The following is a 21,121-nucleotide window of genomic DNA, read 5'->3' on the forward strand; positions in this document are numbered from 1 at the left end:
TGGTGTATATATGATGCATATGTGTCTTTTTTTTTTCAGGATGGAAAGGTTTGCTCTACGCAAAGTCGATGGAAGTTGATTCGCTCTGCTTTGGGAAGAGAATTTAAACGTTCACATGACATTAGGGTAGGTTTTAGTTTATCTCTTGAAAACTTAATGAAATGAACTGTCAAATGTCAACACGTGTAGGTATACCTAAACGTAAGAGTTTTGCTAAATGAGTTAGTGAATCCCACCAGAGGGTGGCAGAAGTGCTCCAAGATGTAAAGCATTCTTGTTTTTTTAGCTTTTCTTGGCTCTAGTTGTCTTATAAATGTTATAGTTTGACCAAAATTTTAGTATTAACTTATTTTAATGTGATTCAGTGGTATATTTTTTTTTTAGATATGTAAAGTTTCAAAAAAATTTGAGGTTTGAATTTCAATGTTTTATATTTAAAAATCACTCATAATCTTACAGGATGCAATATTGAGTTACAACACAGTGCATGCTAAAAGATGGGACTTCACAGCTTTGAACCTTCTCTGCGAAAAGGTAAGGAATACATTTGTTTTGCCTTTTTGTGTGCGTGTGTGTGTGTGTGCGTGTGTATCCGTGCGCGTGTCCGTGCGTGTGTGTGTGTCCGTGCGTGTGTGTGTGTAAAATAGAGATGATCAAAACTTAGTGTCCATTTGTCCATTGGATTTGTGCCGAAGTTGCATCATGTAATAATGTACGAAGCATTTGACTTACCCCATCTGGATCAGTTCAAAGCATCCCAAATAATGTGCATGCAGATGGTTGATTTGCATTTGCTAGTGTCATTAGTGGAAATTAAATCAGAAAGTAATAAATTAAATCTACAACTTGCACAAACCACTAATGAGTTTAAACAAGCTGTACATGCACAAATAATGAGTAATTCAGTTTTACATTATGTTTGTACAGTAAAACACAATTCAATGATAAAGGCAGATTAATTAGGTACTCTGCCAGTGCTAGAAAAAACACACACATTTTAAGTATATGTCAAGTGGCCCCAGTTGGTTACATTTCATTTCATGATGCATTTTTGACGATCTATATCATAACCGCAGCTGCTATAAAAGGAAAGTTCTAATGTTGTGGCGTTAATGAAGTGAGCATCCTAAAGTCTGATTGTGGTGTGTCACAGTTAGGACCAGAAGGCCCCATGATACTGAAAATGTTCCATCATTGTTTAGTCTGACTGGTTTGAATTTACTGGCACACTAAAGGCATAACACTCTTCAGTCAAAGAGAAGCAGGTTAGCCTCCAAGTGGATGCGCACCAAGCAGTCCGCGTCTGCCACTTCTGCTACCTCGTCCCCGAGGGTCTCTTTGCATCCAGCAGTAGTCAATTAAGACAGAGGTGGGCACTCAGCATAACGAGCAGCAGCTGGCAGAGGAAGGCCGGGGAGATGAGGGTCCTGTTTACTGCAAATAAACACACTCAACAGATGGACCACGGTCTTCCACATAGCCAGAAGCTGGTCTTGATGGTGGCTCTAATAGGGAGATGACATAAGAACGCTTGGGGTTGAGTACTCTTATTCCACAAAGAGCTTGACATAAACTGGGGCCCTTTGGCTGTTTTCTGCCACAGTACTTGTTCTTTGTGATCTTGGCTAACTTGGTACATCAGTTTACACATTTTTTTGAACTGTACAGAAGAAGAATTCTGAAACAGTTTTTGTTTTTGCTTGAGTTGTAAGTGGGAAAAAATGGGCAAAAATCAGTGTTCTGAAATTGAAAATCAGCCCTGTTGCCCCACAGAGGTTAAAGACCTAATAAAATATAATCTGTAATATTACTAATACCACTAAAACTATTTTTCACTTAAAATAAAATTGCATTCCCCGTGTTGACCAACAGAAAGCTGTTTGCAGGGATTTCTGTAGGTCTTATAGTCCTACACAAAAAAAGCCCTTAAAAAGTTCTTAAATTAGAGCAGAAAGTTAATAATTCATAAAATCATGACATTAAAGGTTGCATGCTTTGCCAAAATGTAATATCTCCCTCAGTATTTTTCTGTTTTCCAATACAAATATCTTGCTAAACATCTTTAAATCAAGATAGATTTTCTTGAGATGCAAATGAAAAATGAAAAGTCTTTTCTGTGAAATGGATAACAAAGACAAAAGTTTATGCTTAAAACAAGAGCAAATAATGTCAATGAGTTATGAAAACTTCCCTTTGAATTAAGTTGATTTTTCTTAAAGCCCATTGGCAGATATTTGTTCTTGTTTTAATCGTAAACTCACTTCATTTGAATCTGTTTCACAAAGGCCCACTGAAGTGTCTAGAAACACGCGGCGCAACTTTATTCAATGTGTTGACGTTAATAACAGTGCGGACATATCGAACAGCTCCTCCCCTTTTTTTAAAATAGCCAATAGCATTTACTTTATATCACAGCTTGGCCAGAGCCGTTGAGCATGGTAAAGCCGCAGTTTCCTCCTAATCTCTAACCCTTTCTCCTCCATATTGCTTTAAAATATAGCATTCTGTGCAGAATTCAAATGGTTAGATACGTTTTCTGGTATATGATTCGCTTTGATCTATTGTGTGTCTGGACTGGAGCAGACTGTGCGCACGTGCTGCAGCGGTCCACGTGACGCTAATGTGAGACCAGACTTCATTTGCCCCAATGGAAATTATATTTACACTCTGAATCGCTCCCTATCCCCTATATAGTGCACTATGTGCCATTCACCATGTAGAAGATTTTTTGAACAAGTAACAGATTTTAGCCGCAGCATCAGCGTCTATTTATGATGTTGGGGGTGGGCACTTTAGATTCTAGAGAGCATTTGATTGGACATAAAATCTGATGAGAAGCTCAAGTGCAGATTGATATCATCAAAATCTTTGATCCATATTGACGGAAGTGAGAGACTGTAAGTTTTGAATCCTTATATCTTCTAAATGCACATTTTGTCATTGTATTGGAGCACACTAGCTTATAGATAACAGTAAGGCTTACATATCCATACTAAAAGGCAAAAAAACTTGAATTCTGATTTCATGGGGACATTAAGAATATTCAGACATTTGCTCTGGAAAACAAGAATTAGGAAGAACATCACTTTTTTTGCTGTGTGATCAGAAGGGACTGTAAAAGTTATTTCCAAATAATTCTAGTGGTTGGGAGCAGAGTGTATTTTTAAACTCATTGTGTTTCTCTCTAGACATTTGCATATAGAGAACATATTGACGTATCTCTTTCCCTTTCTTTACTAGGTCTTTAAAAGATCTTAAAGTTTTACTTTTATCCTCATAAAACCTGCAGAATGCCTGTGCTTGGTTTGCGAGTGACGTTCTGTGTAACCTATGCTTCTTATATTTTTATATGTATTGAACTATAGACAAAGGAAGTTTTTGACCGTGATATTTCGCTAATGTGACCGCACCTTGATTTCTGATACTGGTGATTACCGGCCCGATTCGATCACTGGGTGTAACTTTAGTAGGTGGAGCAAAATGATCAGACAGTGGCCTGACAATACCTGTTGCCCACCAGGCACCAGTTTCATTATGCTATATTATTGTTACATGACTGAAGATGTTTTTTAAGCATATGATTATATGGATCTTTTAGCAGACACTTCTATGTAGATAACTTACCAGACACTTTCTTATCCAAAATGACATCACATTTCATACATGTACAATTGCTGGTTTGATAATGGTAATACTTTTTGCTTTCCAGAGTTTAAACCCATAGTCAAGCACATCTTTAACCACCTTAGTTCTGTGTGTGTGCAGTCTTTCTCCAGGGTGTTATACTACGGTATATGGCAGACATTGTTTAATAGTCAAAAGCCATTTCTTTATTACAGTGGTATTCTTCTGATAGTTATGGCTTCATTCAAGATGTCAGGATGTCCCCTCCATGCTTAAGATGATTTGATAGAATAATCTCAGACCTGTGTAAATCAATAGCTGTCTGTGACTTTTATGGCTGAATCAAATTTAATTAACCAGAGCCATTAAATCTATAAGAGAGCCAATCAAAGCCATTAGCAAAGTGCACCGCGTTCTAATGAAGCATGCTTGAGTGGACCGGCTCCTTAAACTGTCCACTTAAGAGCTTGAGCTGTGCCTTTGCTCTTTGGCTCTTGCACGATGCATCTTCTCTGTTTTTGCCATAATACTCTTTTCGGTGAGCAAGCATCAACCCTTTAGGGCCGTCCCCACTAATGAGATGCATAAACGTGACAACAATCGCTCTCGTTATCTATACATTTTGATGTAAATATGAATTAATGTAAGTGTTGTTCTCACCGCTCGCAGCTGTTGTTAAGTTTGTTGCTGGTGCCCATACATGCATACTTTCCCCTGTGTAATGGTTATTTATGGATTTGTGCTAGTGCCGTTCTCTAAATTGTCTGGGGTATTATTGAATATCACGCATTTATATACAGTATATCGTTGCATTATAATTAAAAGCATAAATATTTATTTAAATGATTTCTTCCAGTTGTGCTTGTGCCAGCTGTCTTATTTCCCTGCATCAACAGAGGGCACTGGTATGTCAGCCTGGAGAGCTGGCAATTGATTTTCAATTTAAGAGATTAAATGAAACATCACTGAACAGCGGCCAGTTAATAACTGTAAGAGACTTCTGAATTGTGCATGTCAAATGTGTGGTTGTGCTAGACTGTCATTATGTGTTTTTTTTGCAGCAGAATATAACGCATCAAGACCACATCAGAGTATAAAGGCGTCTTTACGCAATGCTGCGTAGTGTGTACAGACCGTACTGAAAATATGGTATAACTGCTTTGGTTCAGTGTAATGGAGCAGTAGCGCAGGCCTTGTCATTGTATTTTTAAATTTAGAATATAATTTTTAGTCATAATAATGTCATTTATAATTGCATGTTTACAATGTCAAATAAGGAATATATAAACATTAAATGTACAGTGATTAAATGCATCTTTTAAATGCACCAAGAATCATCCAGGGTTCCCACGGTCGTGGAAACCTTGGAAATATCAAAGGAAGTTATGGAAGGTTCTGTAGTGAATTCTAGTTATACATTGGCTAGATACAGTATTGCACTTTGTGAGTGCTTGAGCAAAGCTTTTTGCCAAGCATGATGTCATCAGTGTGTTTTTTGAGGGTAATGCCTTTGTGACTCATGTGAGACAAATCTTCCTGTTGGACGGAAAGTGGTCGTCTTCATTTGGACCTAACTATCGGCCCATCTGAAATTTTTTTTAGATTGGTGTTTGTCTTATTGGAGTCTCATGTAATGATGAGTATGATCATTTAAATATTTGAATTCACTTCCCCTGAATCTGGTTAGTACATTCACTTCCCCTGAATCTTTAACAAAGATTAAAGCAATATTCTGCACATGAGTATCAAATATTAATTCCATTATTTCCCAATTTCAATTAAAGCTCAAGAACAACAGAATCATTTACAGTATAGTATACACCACATCGTCCCTACAAGATGTGCAAATAGAAAGCCTTTCTGATGTCTTAAAATTGTGCAGGACTCCAATAATTGTCACAAAGTTGAGCAGCTCCCTGGATTTTGATTGACAACAGAGGTGTAATGGCTATGGAAAGCAGCAAAATACAAATTAGGAACTGTCTTGTCATAAATTGTAGTTGAGCCTCGGCCCTACCCTGAAATGAAAGTGTCAGAGCAGTGGGCTCTGATAAATTCACTCTACTGGCTCAGTGCACAGAACTCCACTTCAAGCCTATAGCCCTCCGCAAATGCCTTCGCCTACACAGCCATCTTATTTCAGCGTCTCAGAACTGTGGGATTCCCTGCAGCCATCACACGGTGTGTTTGTGTAAGCATACTGACCTGCAGAAGAAAGCTTATGTAAATCATGCTATGAATGAAACTGGTTGATTTTCAAGTGAGAAATTCTGGTTGGTTTACATAGGATATTAATCACCCTATTCTTTTATTTTATTTTATAGTTTTTTGGACCTTTTGAGATGGTTCACCCACCCACACTCACACAATGAAAATCAAATATGTTGTTGTGTACCTCATCGACTTTCATTTGTATGGACAAAAAACAGTTTAAATATTCTTGAAAATATATGATTTTGTTTTCTGGAGAAAAAAAAAAGAAAAAGAAAGGGAGAAAGAACGAAAAAAAGAAAGTCATTCAGGTTTGGAGCAACATGAGAGGCGAGCAAATTTGAATTTTGTGTGAACTATCCCTTTAATCCCCAGACAACTCGGTGTAAAATACCAAACATAATATGCCATGTATGCATAATGTAACCTCACCAAGAAAAATCTGCTATTTATTCTCCTTTTATACACTCACAAAAAAAAAAAAAAAAGTAAAAATAATGACTTTGTCCAACCTAAGAATTCTTATTGGTTGTATTTTGATGGAGATTGTAGTATGTTATATAACTGGTTCTGGTTGGGCAGGATAAGGGGAATGAAGGAGGTGGTTTGATTTAGTGAGGTCTAACTCCTGCAACCTCAGCTCAGACCCATCCGGCCTGTCAGCTCTCCTCACTTATTAGACCCAGAGGAGCATTTTACGATGTCAAGCAGGTCATTACTTATGACAGCATTTAGTCAGGCCTCCTTTGCGGGCGTATAAATGCTCCTTGGTTAAATTGTCAGACAAGGTTTCCCGTCCAGAAGAGCCCGCGCCTCTCCTTCCTCAACCCATTTGCATCTGTTCCAGGAATCCCATTTAATCAGCTGAGCACACCCAGTAACCTTGATGAAATGGAGCCCATGACTGAGCGCGCTGCCAATCGCAGCCAATATATTTATAAATAAGTGTGTTGTAAATCTGTGTGATGATAAAACAGTAGCGTATTTATTTTTGCTGAAATCATAAAAGGTTGCTGAGCTAGCGTATGCTGTTTTGACACCCTTAGCTTCAGAATGAATATCACGAAGCGGTGCTGTTTGTCTGATCAGAGATCTACGGTGCCGTTGGTTAGCCGTATTTTAGCCAAGATGAAAAGTGCAGTGAGGGCTTTGTCTTTATTTCCACCTCAGTGAAGTCATACACCAGTGGGAGCTCTGCAAAATTACGTTTTTGTAACCTCTGTGCAGTAGATCAAGCTTTGTTACTACCTCTGCGGATATGAGTGAGATTTTTTTTATTTTTTTTGCACTGACTATCCTGACAAACCAAGGAATTTGATTTATTAAACTCCCTGAATTCAGCTGTTTTGATGCTCTAGGCAATAGAGAGATACAATGAATGCTGGGACTGCCCTTAGAAACTCCACTAATAAGGTTAATATAAAATTTATTGTGTTTATTTAGTGCATTCTATGCATTTTATGTGCAAAAGTTGAAGCAAGGTATTTTTCCCCAGCAGCCCAGAATGCAAATAATTTTTGTTCACCTATTGATGTCATTCTGCCACCATGGTGTCCTATCGGGTTTTTTTTTTCTGACACCTGAATAATACTGTCTATGACAAGTCGACAGCTGGGTTCAAGTGTCTTATTCAACAATATGGCTCTTTTTTTTTGACAGTTGTTTTCCATTAAATGTTGTTTTAGCCCCAGGAGCAGAGAAAAGGCTTCATTATTTATTCTATTTTGTACCAGACAGTTGACATTTTGATTTTTTTTTTCTTTCTTTCTTATTAGTTTTAGGACATAACATGGTAATGTTGTCAATCTTTAATTGGTAATAGTCAATGGTATGATTTGTTCTCTAAGCAAGAGGTATCACTGCAATGAAGGCATTAATAAGATTGTGTTTAGTCACAACAAATGAATAGACAAATATATACTACCGTTCAGAAGTTTCAGTAAAAAAATTTTTTAATAGAAATTAATACTTTTATTTAACAAAGATGCTTTAAATTTATCAGAAGTGACAGCAGCGAGTTTAACGTTGTTACAAAATATTTATATTTTATATACTTTTTTTAACCTTTTATTTATCAAAGAAAAAAAAAATGCATCATAGTTTCCACAAAAAAACTTTTGAATGATGAATTGAATGATGATCAATTGAAATGTGTAAATTGTCAGACGTGTGTAGTAAAGACTGCTGAAAATTCAGCTTTGCCATGACAGGAATAAATTACATTTTACATATCTATTAAACAAACAAACATATATTTTAAATTTCACAATATTACTGCTTTTACTTTATCCAATGGAATAAATGCAGCCTTGGTGAGTATGCAAGACTTGTAAAAAAACTTTTGAATGGTAGTGTACATTTAAAGTATGAACGGACCGGTTTATTAATTTGTTTTTGTTTTGTTTTTTATCCAGTGAATGACCTGTATCAGCTGCAGCTTTGAAACGCATTCAATCTCTCTCTTGCAGGGTTTTGGAAGTTCTGAAGTAAAGCATCTCTTAAACGTCACATTGCCAAAGATGGTGAAACTGGTTTTGGATACGCCCAAGATTTGTACCCAGGTAAGGCACACAAAGTCAAATGGTGTCTTGTCCTTCACATTGGCTGGGACAGACACTCAGACTCACACAGGTTTTGGGGCAGAAATAGATCAGTAGTGATAATCATGTCTGGCTGGTAAAGGTCAATGGGCCCAGCGTGCTGCGGTGTAAAACCAGTGGCTAGTGAAGGACACTTCCACATGAGCACAACAGCCTCATTAGGAGCTGCACGAGAAGAAGCCACTATTAGACATCCGTCAGCCTAATTTCTGACACCAGAACAACAGTGTTGGGGGAGATCTTCTTAAATGCGCCCTAATTTATTTATTCTTTATTTGTAAGATTACAAAGTACAATTTCGAAACCATATTTAATAGTGACAGGTTGCATATTAAGCTAGAATAGATGAAAAAAAAACTTCAATACACACATACATTTAGGCAAGTCAAGTCTGTTTCCCCTTCAACAAGCTAGTTCTTACTCAGCCAATGAAATAGGGTTTACGTAAGGTCCGGCACTGGCATTTGCATTTAAGAATTAAAGTAAAAGGAACATATCTCCTTGCTCAGCTGCTCTCTTTTTATATGTACATTTTATTAATGTTTGCATTGATTAGTCATCTATACTGCCCTTAAGTGTCTTTAAGTCCAATCAGTAGAGATGGATGACGCTCTGTGTAAATGCTGCTGGTGGGATACAGCAGGGCACCTTAATTACTCCTGGCCATTTGCTTAATGTAATTCTGTCTCCCTGTTTGGTCAATTGCTAAACTAATTATCTTTGCCTCTCTCTCCTCTTCCACAGCCAATCCCGCTGCTTAAGACGAGGATGAATCAGTCCTTGACCATGTCACAGGAACAAATTGCCTGCCTTCTTGCCAATGCCTTCTTCTGTACATTTCCCAGACGCAACTCACGCAAGTCCGAGTATGGCAACTACCCCGAGATCAATTTTTACAGGTACTGCCGCCTCTTCTGTGGCTTCGCTCTGGAGACCTGTTACATATCTTGCAGGTCTAGTTATTGATTGTCTGAGATTTTAGATTTCCATCCAAATTAGGGTTTATATGTAGGCTGTGAGGTAAGTCACGACATGATTTAATTTTGCTTCCCGTTATCTAGTAGTCTGTTTCTATTACATTTACAATGGATTTTTTTTTTTTGGGCTTGTTAATGTGGCATGTTTAGCCCTCACGTTTCAAATTTAGTGAAGGCTCCACTTTGTCAAAATTACACTCCTACACATTCAGAAATCAACACTTTTTTTCATTTACAATGAACATTTGCACTGTTCTGACTTTTCCATCATTAAATGTTTTAGTATTGAATCATCCATAAGGAGGTGATGATCCTTCAGACTGCAATTTTTGGTTGCAGTGTGTTGTAAACTCAGTCTTTGCCATATTAACTATTTTAGAGACTTCCGCGATGTTGTTAGAAAATAAAACTTATTTTAATGATCTTGGTTGACTTTGCAACCCCTTTGATAAATTTTACCTCAGCGTTTTACAGCGTGAATAGAGAATAACATGTAGGAGATTCTCTCCCCTCTTAAAATGCAGCTCTACAACAAAGCCACTCATGTGGTACAGTACTTAAATCAAGTCTTTACAGGCTGATTAAAACAAATGAATGAGATACTAGAGAGACTGATGTGAAATGCGTGGCCATCCATCTCTCGTCTGTCATCGTGTCTACTCGGATGTCTTCCTCTGTTGAGCAGGATCCCCCTGTATCTGTAGCCAGTGTTTATCTCGCTGTATGGGGATGTTTTGTATTCAACAACACTATATTGAAGTGTGACAGCAGGGGTAAGATGTGTCTTAAACTAGGTAGCTGTACTGCCATATGGCCAGTCCTATAGTTTTTTTTTTGTCATATGGCCAGATATTCTGAAGGGCTCCTCATATACAGCTCCCTGTCACAGAGATTAAAATGATAAAGGTGATATTTATTTAAGCTGTATCAGGTAGAATGAGTTTTGTTAAGATTTATACATGTATTATATAAAAAGATTAGTATTTTTTTAAAAACTACAGTACACACACAAATGTTTTATATTACATTTCTACACAGTTGTAACTTGTAACTGTAATATAAATATTCTGAATATTAAACCTTGTCTTGGCCTGTATGAAAATGTAAATGATGTGCTGAAAATTATGACTTATCTGGTCCAGTTGTCTGACTGAAGCACTTTTTCTAAGCAAAACAGGAAAAGTAACAACTATAAGTAAGATAATTGTAGATAGTTTTATACTACTGTGGTGCTGTGTTTTGAGTGGTACTCTGTTTGTTCCACCAATGAAAGATGGGAAAATTGTTCAGGAAACCTGTTTGAAACTCTATTTATTTTAATTTGATGATGGTAGTGGTGCAGAAATGAGACACTTCCTCTTTAATATGGGTAAATTGGCTTCTTGTAAAAAAATTGCAGTGAAATATTGTCTTGGCTGTAATGAAGTTGTTTTCATGCAAGTCAGAGTAACAAAACCATCCTTTAAAAGCTCTTTGGGAAAACCGTCAGTGGTTTATAGTGGCGAAGAACGCAGCCCTCAGTTTTACTCTGTCATTCTGAGATGGCTATTGATCCCCCAGGCACTTCAAGTACTTATTCAACCTTCTAGACATACAGAGGATCTAAATATAATATATTTTGCCTTACATTTCCAGCCATTGCCTTGTTTCTGCCTTTATTTTCCCTGCTGGATATACTTAAAGTGCTCTAGATAATGAAGGTCTGAGCGATATCAGCATTAAATCTAATTGGTCATTCAGGTGAACACAGTGATACAGACTGTACCAGCATTCTACACTTACAATCTAGTTAGTGTATGTTGCCATGCTGCTTTGTTTTTGTTTTTTTAGCATTATATTATTTAGGACAATGTGGGCCGTGGCTACAGCGTGTAGCAGAAAACAAGTTTCAGCAAGACCGCAGAGTATCCAGACGTATGGATCGTTACGGTGCGGCCCACTTTAATTGAGTGACTGTCCATCAGTTTACTCATTGGCTTGAGCACTACCGCTATCAAGCACCAGGCAATTTAGAGATTGCTTGTTTGGCAGAGCTGTCAAAGTCTGCCCTCTGGGAAATGACATATAGGCTGGGTGAAGATATATTTACTTTAGTTTCAAAATCAAAGCAAGCTTTCCTGCGCTGCCGTACACCTGCAAAACTATGAATACAGATCCACCAATGAGATCTCAATTCCTAACGTGGTTTCTTGAAAGATTCAGATTAATTATAGCCTGCTTAGGAGCTGCCAAATTTACTTATTTTGCCATGTTTGTTATCTTTGGTTATGTTGGAATTGCATTGTGTTGTACATCAGCTGCATTCATAGAATTATATTTAGGGGTGAATATAATAAGCTGTGTCAGGTTTTACTTAACTCTGCTTTTGTAAAGAAGAAAGCAGTTTTAACTCTGCATGTGTGCTATCACCAACTCAAATTTGACTGCTTCAATGTTTTTGACTTAAAATAGACAACTTTGTGGCTGTAAATTCTTGGTCATAAGTTTGAGGTCAATAAGATATTTTAGTTTTTGAAATGTATTTATTTATTTTATTTTGCAAGGATGCATTAAATGGGACAATGACTTTTATAATGTCTTCGGTTTCAAATAAATGCTGTTCTATTGTAATTTCTATTGAAAAAAAAAAGACTACTACTTCTACAAAGAATTAGGCAGCACAACTGTTTTCAACATTGATAATAAGAAGAAATGTCAGCATTTCATCAAATCAGCATATTACGAGGATTCAATTAAAAAGGGCTATTCTTTAGCCAAATAATAATGGATTTATATATATTTGCAGTTCACCAACATGTTTGTAGATTTTTAGACCTGGACACGAAACTCATTTCATCTGCCATGCACTGTTCCCTTGTGCATGTCTTAGACGGGGTATCAACACCGTGTACCCACTGACACATCTTACCCTACTCTCCCCCACAAAACCATTTTGGCCCCAGAAATTCCCAGCTTGTCATGTTATTGAAACCGGGTATATGAAATACTTTAATAAGTGCTTGTCCTGTTGAATCAAATCATATTTTCGTATATATTTCTCATATTAAAGGTCAACAATCAGTTTAACTAAAAAAGCAGCTATTTTCAGTCAACAACGGGTTGCCTTCCAGGCTACATTACATAAAATCTGCTACACCATCAAGAAGACTATATATAGGAAGCTTCAATAACTTCAAATGTCTTCCTTCCCAAAGGGCTTTTAGTGCATCAGCTTTTCCTCTGTCATTTCATTTGTTCCACCCTTTTTTTTACTGCTTATTCCATTGACATCAAGTGAGGGGAAGGATGAATGCAAGTGGAAGATGGTTAGCTTGAAGACTGCAGTATTCTAAATGGAGAAAGCCATTTGCTGGGTTAGGGGAGGCATCACGGCTGATCACTGTAAGGCTTTTGCTATTTGGGACTTTTAAAAGCAAGCCTGCAGTTCCTTAATGTCTTTAAAAGAATGAAGAAGTGTTCATCTCTCCATCCTTTGTGAAATGGGACACGAGCGCAGCGCTGAGCCCGCAGGCGCGGGTCCGTATCATTGTTGTCCTGACAGAGAGCCCATCACAGGCAGGCTTGCTGAGCAAACAGGACTTGTGAGATGAACCGGCAAAGTCCGATCACACGGAAGGCCTACTTCTCCTCACGTGTTCCCAAGAATGAGGCACTAACCTGCAGAAGTTAGCGCTGAAGCTCATATATGAAGCTAAACGTCTCCCTCTAATAGTCGTTTGTGACTCTGTGATAATTGCCTTAAGAAAGTATACGTGTGGATTGATTTTGCTAATGTATGTACCTAATCAACTCTTCTGTGTATCTTTATCTTTCTATAGACTGTTTGAAAGTAGTTCCTCACGCAAGATTGAGAAACTCAAAACTTTGCTCTGCTATTTCAGGAGAGTCACTGAATCAAGTAAGTCTGCATCTGCCCAACTGTACAAATATTCACTTAATGCTCTGACTTTGTTAATGTGGTTCAAATGATGGTTTTCTTTTTCCTGTGTTTTTTTTGTTTTGTTACATTTTCAGTGCCCACTGGCCTTGTCACATTCACAAGACAGTGCTTGAGCTCTGTTCCAAAATGGGAAAGGTACACAAGTTTAAATGCATATTCATTGTGCTTAGTGTACAGAGTTGTTGTTGTTGGGTTTATTTAATGACTTATACTTAGGATAGATATATGTATAGATTTTTATGTTTTTATTTTATGTTATAATTATATTTTTATTTCTAATAAATCTAATAAAGCTGATTTTGTTTATCTTTATAGTTAAAAAAAGAAGAAAAATTGCATATAGTGATTTATTTTTATTTTTATTAGTTTCACATTTATTTTTGAATGTGCTACAGCTAGAGGGCTCTCTGACATTTAAAGTAGCTCACAGAGATCACTCCTTTGTGCTTGATAAATGAACTTTGGCACCATGTAGTCACTTTGGCCAATTGCTTCCCCTGGCAGTGCAAAACCACCTCCCTGTTTTGCTTATTAGAGAACTCTTAGCGCTGAGATGGTTGAATTTCAAATTGCTTAAGTCATGATTGTACCCTTCCACTCCTATTTCACTAGCATTTCTAGCCTGCATCTATTAATGATGCAGTTGTTTAACAGTACATGTAAATTAATGTTTGTTTCAGTAAGTTGTTGCCTGTAGTGAATTGATGGAATGTTCTTTTTGACCTTCAGCTCAAAGACACAGCTCACCCGTCTTCATATCACCTGTAAGGGCACCATAGAGAACGAGGGCTACGGGATGCTTCAGGTGAGAATGTCATGCATGGGTAGTTTAGTTTTCCCTGTGACATCTGTCAAATATGAGATTACTTTGATTGACACAGAAGGCCGTTTCTGTCATCCTTCCTCTCTCCTCAAGAAGACATGTCTGCATAATTGTTAAGTGTTTTTTTTATGTAAAATGTTTTCATTCTGTTCCAGCTATAAGTGATTCAGGCAGTTTATCTAGAATGAGAAAACACACACACGCGCGCACACAAACAAAAACAGTATTTCCCCAAACTATTCTCATTCTAGGAAATGGGTGCCTCATCCAGTTTGGGACACATATTTCCCCACTAATTTGCATATATTAGCAACTAAATACAATTACTAGATTTTTGTTAATATATCTCTAAATATAAATTGTTTTGTTGGTGTTTTTTGTTTTTGTTTTTTGAGGAGCACAAATGGCACTTTTCTGTCATATATCATATTCATATTGTGCGTAACGTCATTAAAGATTTCAGGCTGTGACCCAATATGAGTGCCATGCAATGAAAGCAAAAAAACAACAACTAAAACATCTCAGTTTTGACCGAGCTGACTGAGGTTCTGCAGATCCGTCGGCCCCGATCACGTCCCTCCCTGCACCTCTCGAGTTCAGTGCAGTCTGTCTGCTGGGGTCCTCTGCCCTGCTCTCCTTTTCCCATCTCTCCCCAGTCGGGGCAGGGCACACCCTGACAGCTGATGGGCACACATGAACAGCCCTGGGAGGTCCCAGGAGCCCGGGGTCCTGCCGTCCGGATTGACGGATGTTTCCGGAAGGGTGGGACGGTCTGACAGGTTGTCAGTAGTGCTGAGGAGAGGCGGGGCAGTCGGAGCTGGAGTTGAGTGACCTGATCAGCGAGATCATCTGGCAGCCTGCCAACCTCCCTCCCCTTTTCTCCTCCATCTCACTGAGGAGGCTGTGGCCCAGTGAGTCCAGCCTGACAGCCTGCAAAACACAGCCTCAAAGGGGTCCTGCACTTCCCCTGTTTACCTTTTCAAAGCTCTCCTAGGCCAATGTTAGCACTGCTGCCAACACTCCCAGTCTTTGAAATATAAAAATGCATAGGAGACAGCACTGAAGAAATGTCTTTCACCACAGAATTTAGCAGTGCCACAAAACAAGCACTCATGCAGTAACTGTCTGTCTGTCTTCCTTACTTTTATTCTCATGCTCTGTTTAGAGCTTTTTTTTTTATAATTCAGTGTGATGTGCAGTATCATGACATAATTTCATAATTAAAAATACATGAATATTACATACGACAAAAGCTTAAACGTTCTGCCTGGAAGCTGTGAACATATTTGAGTTATCTGATCTCAATGGTTAATAGGAATAAAGGGAGTGGTGTTTGACCTTGGCAAGATCACAATGGACAGAAACCATGACAGTCATTTTATGATATAAATAATGTTTCTTTTTTTCATTATTTATGAATTCATTCATTTCTGTGTTTTACATCAACAACAAAAAATGTAATCAGACATTTGTAATTTTGTTATTTTTATTGATTTTTGTTTTTAATTTTGTTATTTATTTTTGCTTCACCTCAGTGAAAAAAAAAAAAACGTTTTCATCACATAGTTTATAGTAATAATGTTATTTTTTTTATTACAATGTTAAATTAATATTTTTTCATCTGAAAAATGTTTTGAGACGTTTATCTAAGATCTTTTTTTTTTGTCCAGATTTCTTTTTTTCAGGATTTATTATTTAATTTTTTTTAAGAAATATTTGTGCCCAGTACATTTTCTTAATTCATCTGCAATCAGCAGGTCTAGCCAAAGTTATTTTTGGATTTGTACATGCACCAAAAAATGTGTACAAATTTAAGGTATCCTGAACTGTGCAGAAAATTCTCTCCTTTTACTTTACTCATCTTTTGTAGTTTTACGTGCACCCGGGCACAGAACTCTATTTTCCACCCCTGTGCGTTTTATCACCCTGTCCCTTACCAGAACTTATAATCTCTGGTGACATCCTGGACAAACAGCCTGGCTTGCAGTCTCATAGATCTCTATACTGTAACACAATTTCACACCATGTTCAAGGATGAAATTGTGTCTCTTTTTTTTTTGCAGCAGATGAATATGTGTTTTTATTTGTGCTGCAGGTGGACTTTGCAAACAGGATGGTGGGTGGAGGGGTCACAGGTATGGGGTTGGTCCAGGAGGAGATACGCTTCCTCATCAACCCTGAGCTCATCGTATCACGCCTCTTCACGGAAGCCCTGGACTACGACGAGTGCCTCATCATCACAGGTCAGCGCACACACACACACATGCATCCACTCCTCCCTCTCGTCTGTCCTGCACACCCTCACACATCCCTGTCTGATTGATGTCAGACATCATTGAAGTGTCTTGTTCCTCCCTTCTGGCTGTTCAAAACACCTGTTTTCTAAAAAGTGTAAAAATATTTTTGTACTCGGATGAACCCATGGTTCATTATGTAATAGGTTAGCATAGATAAGGGACTTAATGATTCTGCTTCATTAAGATAGATAGAGATGGATTTTGACTCAGAGAATCAAATTGCGCTTCATTCGTTGAAAAGATTCATTCACAATGTCACTGTCACCGTATTTTGTCACCGTATTTTAATACATTGTTTGAAGGAAGATTGTAGACATTAAAAAAACATTAATAGAAATGAACATCATGGAAATAATTTGGCTTGTTTTGAGGGATTGGGCCAGCAATTAGTATAGAGTAATCATGGATGTTTTTAGCTATTTATGTTTGATGCAGGCTCCGATAATCATAAGATCAGCTTTGTTTCCATCCACTAATGAAGTCAGTCGCTGTAATCACAGTTCTCTAACTCTGCATATAGTGAGCCGAGTCGCACATTGCATGTTTTTGCCGCAAGTAATTTGCCATTGCTCACAGAAGCTTGTGTGTATACATTCAGCTCCATTCTTCCCTCCCCCGTCTTCCCTCCTCATCCAATTTGAACGTAAATCCATTACATTGATTCACGCTGGACTCAGGGCAGCCCTGTTATTCCTCATTTCTCTCTAGCTGAATTGCCCTATTCTTCACCCTCCAACTCACTGTGCTTGAGTCAACACGTTAAGTGACAACCCCCCCCCCCCCCCCCCCCCCCCCACTTCATATCTCTCCCTCTTCCTCTGTCTCTCTCTCTGTCCCTACGCTATTCTTCCATCACTCTGTTCCTCCTTTATGAACTGTGCTCTTTGACTGAGTGGCAGCATTGGAGAGGAGCCGAGGTCATGAGTAAGTGTCCTGTATCCGATACATTACAAACAGTTTGTCTCTTCACTTCCTCACTGGTTGCTTGTAACATCTGCTGTTCCCTTCCCACCTCTGTTGCTGCAGAACCATACGCACACCTAAGGAAACTAATTGATATGAAAAGACAGAAACAAATTTAGTACTAGTCAATTCAGTATTAGTAGTGCTGACTCAGTTTGGTCATGGCTGTGTGTGTTGTGATTACTAGATATAGATTCCTATGACTAGATTCTTAAGATATAGATTCTAGATATAGACTTCTATGAATCAGTTTGTGAAGCGGTTTGAATGATTGACGACAGCATTACCTTGGCGAGAGCATTATTTTATCAATAACGTTTTTTTTTAAATCCTTATATCGTAATCACAAATGATTGCGAAGGTTATGGAAATATCTTTGAAAATGAATTTGTCAAAAAACAAATAAATGCTGACTAAAAGAACTGCCACTCTGCATTGTTTATTAAACAGCAATATTGATAAAAAAAATATATATATATATATATATATATAATAAAGAAAACTGTCATCATTCACTCCCCATTATGTTGTTCCAAACCTTTATGGCTGACTTTCTTCTGTGGAACATAAAAGAAGATATTTTGAAGAATATTGGTAACCAAACTGATTTGGTGACCATTGACTTCCATTGTTTGGACAAAAACGCTGAGGCATTAATTAAAATATTCTTTTATTTTCATTCTATTTGAATGTTAATTTTTAGGTGAACTATCCATTTAAATAATTGCTTAGAATCTTTATAATTACTTGGAAGCAAGTTTTACTTAATTCGAGAAATACTTGAACATTACATGGCAGTGTTTTAAATGGATTAATTATATTGGTTTTGACGATTAAACTTTTGTTGTTGTGACAATCCAGTAATCACAGTTTTTAGCAGCATTGTGATACTGACTATTATAGTTTTGATTTAATATTTTGATTTAGTTTTTACTTTAATACATTTTTTTTGGAATTTTGTTGTTTTTATAAAAAATTGTGTCTATATAGGTTTTTTTATATTCATTTTTGTTTTGTTTTAGTACATTAAGTTGACCCCAAAATGAAAATTCTGTCATTTACTCAACCTCAAGTTGTTCTAAACCTGTATGAATTTATTTCTTCTGCTGAATATATGATGACTGCACATCTGCTGGCTACATGAACAACATGATATTTTGAAGAATAAGGGTAACCGAACATTTGATGGACCTCATTGACTTCCATAGTATTTAGTTTTTTTCATACTATGGAAGTCAATGGGGACCATCAACTGTTTGGTTACTGACATTCTTCACAATAACTTATTTTATGTTCAGCAGAAGAATTCATACAGGTTTGGAACAACTTGAGAGTGAGTAAATGATGACAAGAACTATTCCTTTTAAGTTAAACTAAATAAATTTAGGTTTTTGATATTTAATTTCAGCTAGGGTTTAATTTATTTCAGGTAACAAAATGTTTTTTTATGGTTTTAGTTAACTACAGCCCTGAAGTGTCAGACATGTTTCTCAAAATTGTGAGCGTCTCTCAAGGGAAATTTGATCCTGAAAAACTGACAGCATAGAGAAACTGAAATGAGAACTACCTAGTTATTTAAAAAAAAGGTTCTTCCAAGGTTGTCACCAGGATGTGCCCTCTGTCTTTGTTTTCCTACCTGGTGATGCAGACAGGATGCAAAATGACTTTTACATTTTCCTCTTACTGTGTTCATAACAGAATATTGTTCAGCTTAACTTACAGCCTACATTTAAATTCAGAAAGAAATCTCTCAGAACCATTGACTAAATAAACCATGTTGGTCTGTATGTACTATGTTTGAGTCAAATTCTTTCACCTGGTCCAGAGAATCGTTCCCATAGTCGAACACTCCTAATTTTTGAGGTCCGGGTGCAGTCACATCCATGTAGAAATGTTGCGCTGTGATTGGCTGTTGCCGACTCTCACCCCTGCTGTCGTGCTCATTTCTCATCCACCCATGCCCTCTGACATCTTCCAAACAAAGCACAGATGCACAAACCATTAATCAATCAAAATCTTGTGCCTTTCAAACCCATATGTCATTTCCTGAAACACCAGAAAATATTTGATAGTTATGAAGCAGAAGTGGCTATACACCATTGAGAAGTAATTTTTTAGAGCTATTCTAAGGAGTTAAAATTCTAGGAAATCAGCCTCAAAGTCAATGTGAACTTGGGAGCTTTCCACCCTGTCACAAAATCCCCTCACTTGGAATCAAGCTCAGATATTAGTCATTTCTCTTTCTTTCACTTACGTCCTCTCTCTCTCACCCCTGCTGCACTCTCCTTCCACTTAATAGTATTACCTCTGGCCACAATGAATGACTGCGGGAACGGCCTTCTCTAATGGATCCAGCCATTCCATCACGGTTATTACAACAAACGAAATATTCATCGTCATCTCCGTTTCTATTGCACTGCAACTCGCCTTTGCAGCAAATCATATCCCGCCAGTAATGCATCATGACACGGGCTCTTTAATACACACTTTCTGCATCAGTACAGTTGGCAGAAATGCTGAAGCGTCGGTACAGGGACTGGATTTTAATCTTGTGATTGCTCTTTGTCAGAGTGCCACTGAAACTAGCCACACACACTAAAACACTAATTAAATCAAGGTGAGGGTGGAGGATTCTGGAGGTCTTCGTGATTGTAGGGACATGCAGTGTCTGGAAGTGTGTTTTTGTTTTTTTACATCGAGATCTGGTCGCTTAAGCAAGTGGTTTGATTTGAGTGTCCTGAAAAAAAAAATCAATAAGGAAAGCTGCGCAATATTTACCGAGAGGCCTTCTAGTTATAATAAGAAGTCAAACATACATGTATATATATAAAATCACAATTTCTATATTTTTTGCAGCACATCAGGGCTGCAATTTCCTAAAGCATCGTGAGCCCATGTTGATTGTAGAGACCATTGCCACCAATGTTCTCCACGACCAACTTGGCTCAGGATGCTTTTTGGAAACGTAACCCTGTTTAGTTCCTTTCTCTGTGAAACCCCTCCTACCAACAAGCACAGTAAGAAGCTCTTATTGGTCGACTGGACCAGTATGTTGGGATTGATCAACCGCTTTTGAGTGCGTTTCGGAAATGTCACACCACTTACCATATCCTCGACTTTCAACAGACTACTAACGCAACTCATCCAGGCTTTTATTTTTTTTTGCGTATACCTTGGGTGGGAATTATTTAAATGAGGGATATTTTGATGTGTTCGTTCCTGGACGAAAACTAAAGACTACAATCGCGGCTTTTCAGGGAGTTCAGAAACCGTTCTCACTTATATAGAGAATAACTCCCTTTGCAGTGACCTTTGTGACTTCGCAGACCTTTAAACGGCAACATTACACACTAAAGAAAGTTGAAAATGTAAAAAAACAAAAAAACAAAAACATAACAGCTTCTCTTTCCTAAATGCTCATTATTATTATTATTTTTGATGAACTGAAATTTTTGTCTATAATATGGTGGGGACAAGAAAATTTTATGCTTACTGTTGTTGGAATTAACCTGCTTATATGTATTTGTTTTATTTATTTGCTCTTATTCAGGCACAGAGCAATACAGCAAGTACTCTGGCTATGCAGAGAGCTTCAAATGGAAAGACAATCACAAAGACGAGATACCCAGGTAACATTGTGGATTTCTGATGATAAACACATTAGGAAACACCTCTTAAATGGGTTC

At 37.6% G+C, this 21,121-nt stretch overlaps 1 protein-coding gene across 4 annotated transcripts in view; it reads left to right on the forward strand.

Annotated features, from left to right (window-relative positions):
- Nucleotides 1-21,121, forward strand: part of parga (poly (ADP-ribose) glycohydrolase a) — a 28,901-nt gene that overhangs the window by 3,723 nt on the left and 4,057 nt on the right. For all 4 annotated transcript variants that reach the window (XM_079634326.1, XM_079634325.1, XM_079634327.1 and 1 more), the window contains 9 exons: nucleotides 40-126; nucleotides 460-534; nucleotides 8,304-8,396; nucleotides 9,180-9,334; nucleotides 13,231-13,310; nucleotides 13,427-13,487; nucleotides 14,082-14,157; nucleotides 16,271-16,418; nucleotides 20,986-21,064. In XM_079634326.1, the coding sequence (XP_079490452.1) occupies nucleotides 40-126; nucleotides 460-534; nucleotides 8,304-8,396; nucleotides 9,180-9,334; nucleotides 13,231-13,310; nucleotides 13,427-13,487; nucleotides 14,082-14,157; nucleotides 16,271-16,418; nucleotides 20,986-21,064 (854 nt within the window). The remainder of the gene's footprint in view (nucleotides 1-39; nucleotides 127-459; nucleotides 535-8,303; nucleotides 8,397-9,179; nucleotides 9,335-13,230; nucleotides 13,311-13,426; nucleotides 13,488-14,081; nucleotides 14,158-16,270; nucleotides 16,419-20,985; nucleotides 21,065-21,121) is intronic.

This window comes from Phoxinus phoxinus, assembly GCF_949152265.1.
Source record: "Phoxinus phoxinus genome assembly, chromosome: 14".
NCBI lineage: Eukaryota > Metazoa > Chordata > Actinopteri > Cypriniformes > Leuciscidae > Phoxinus > Phoxinus phoxinus.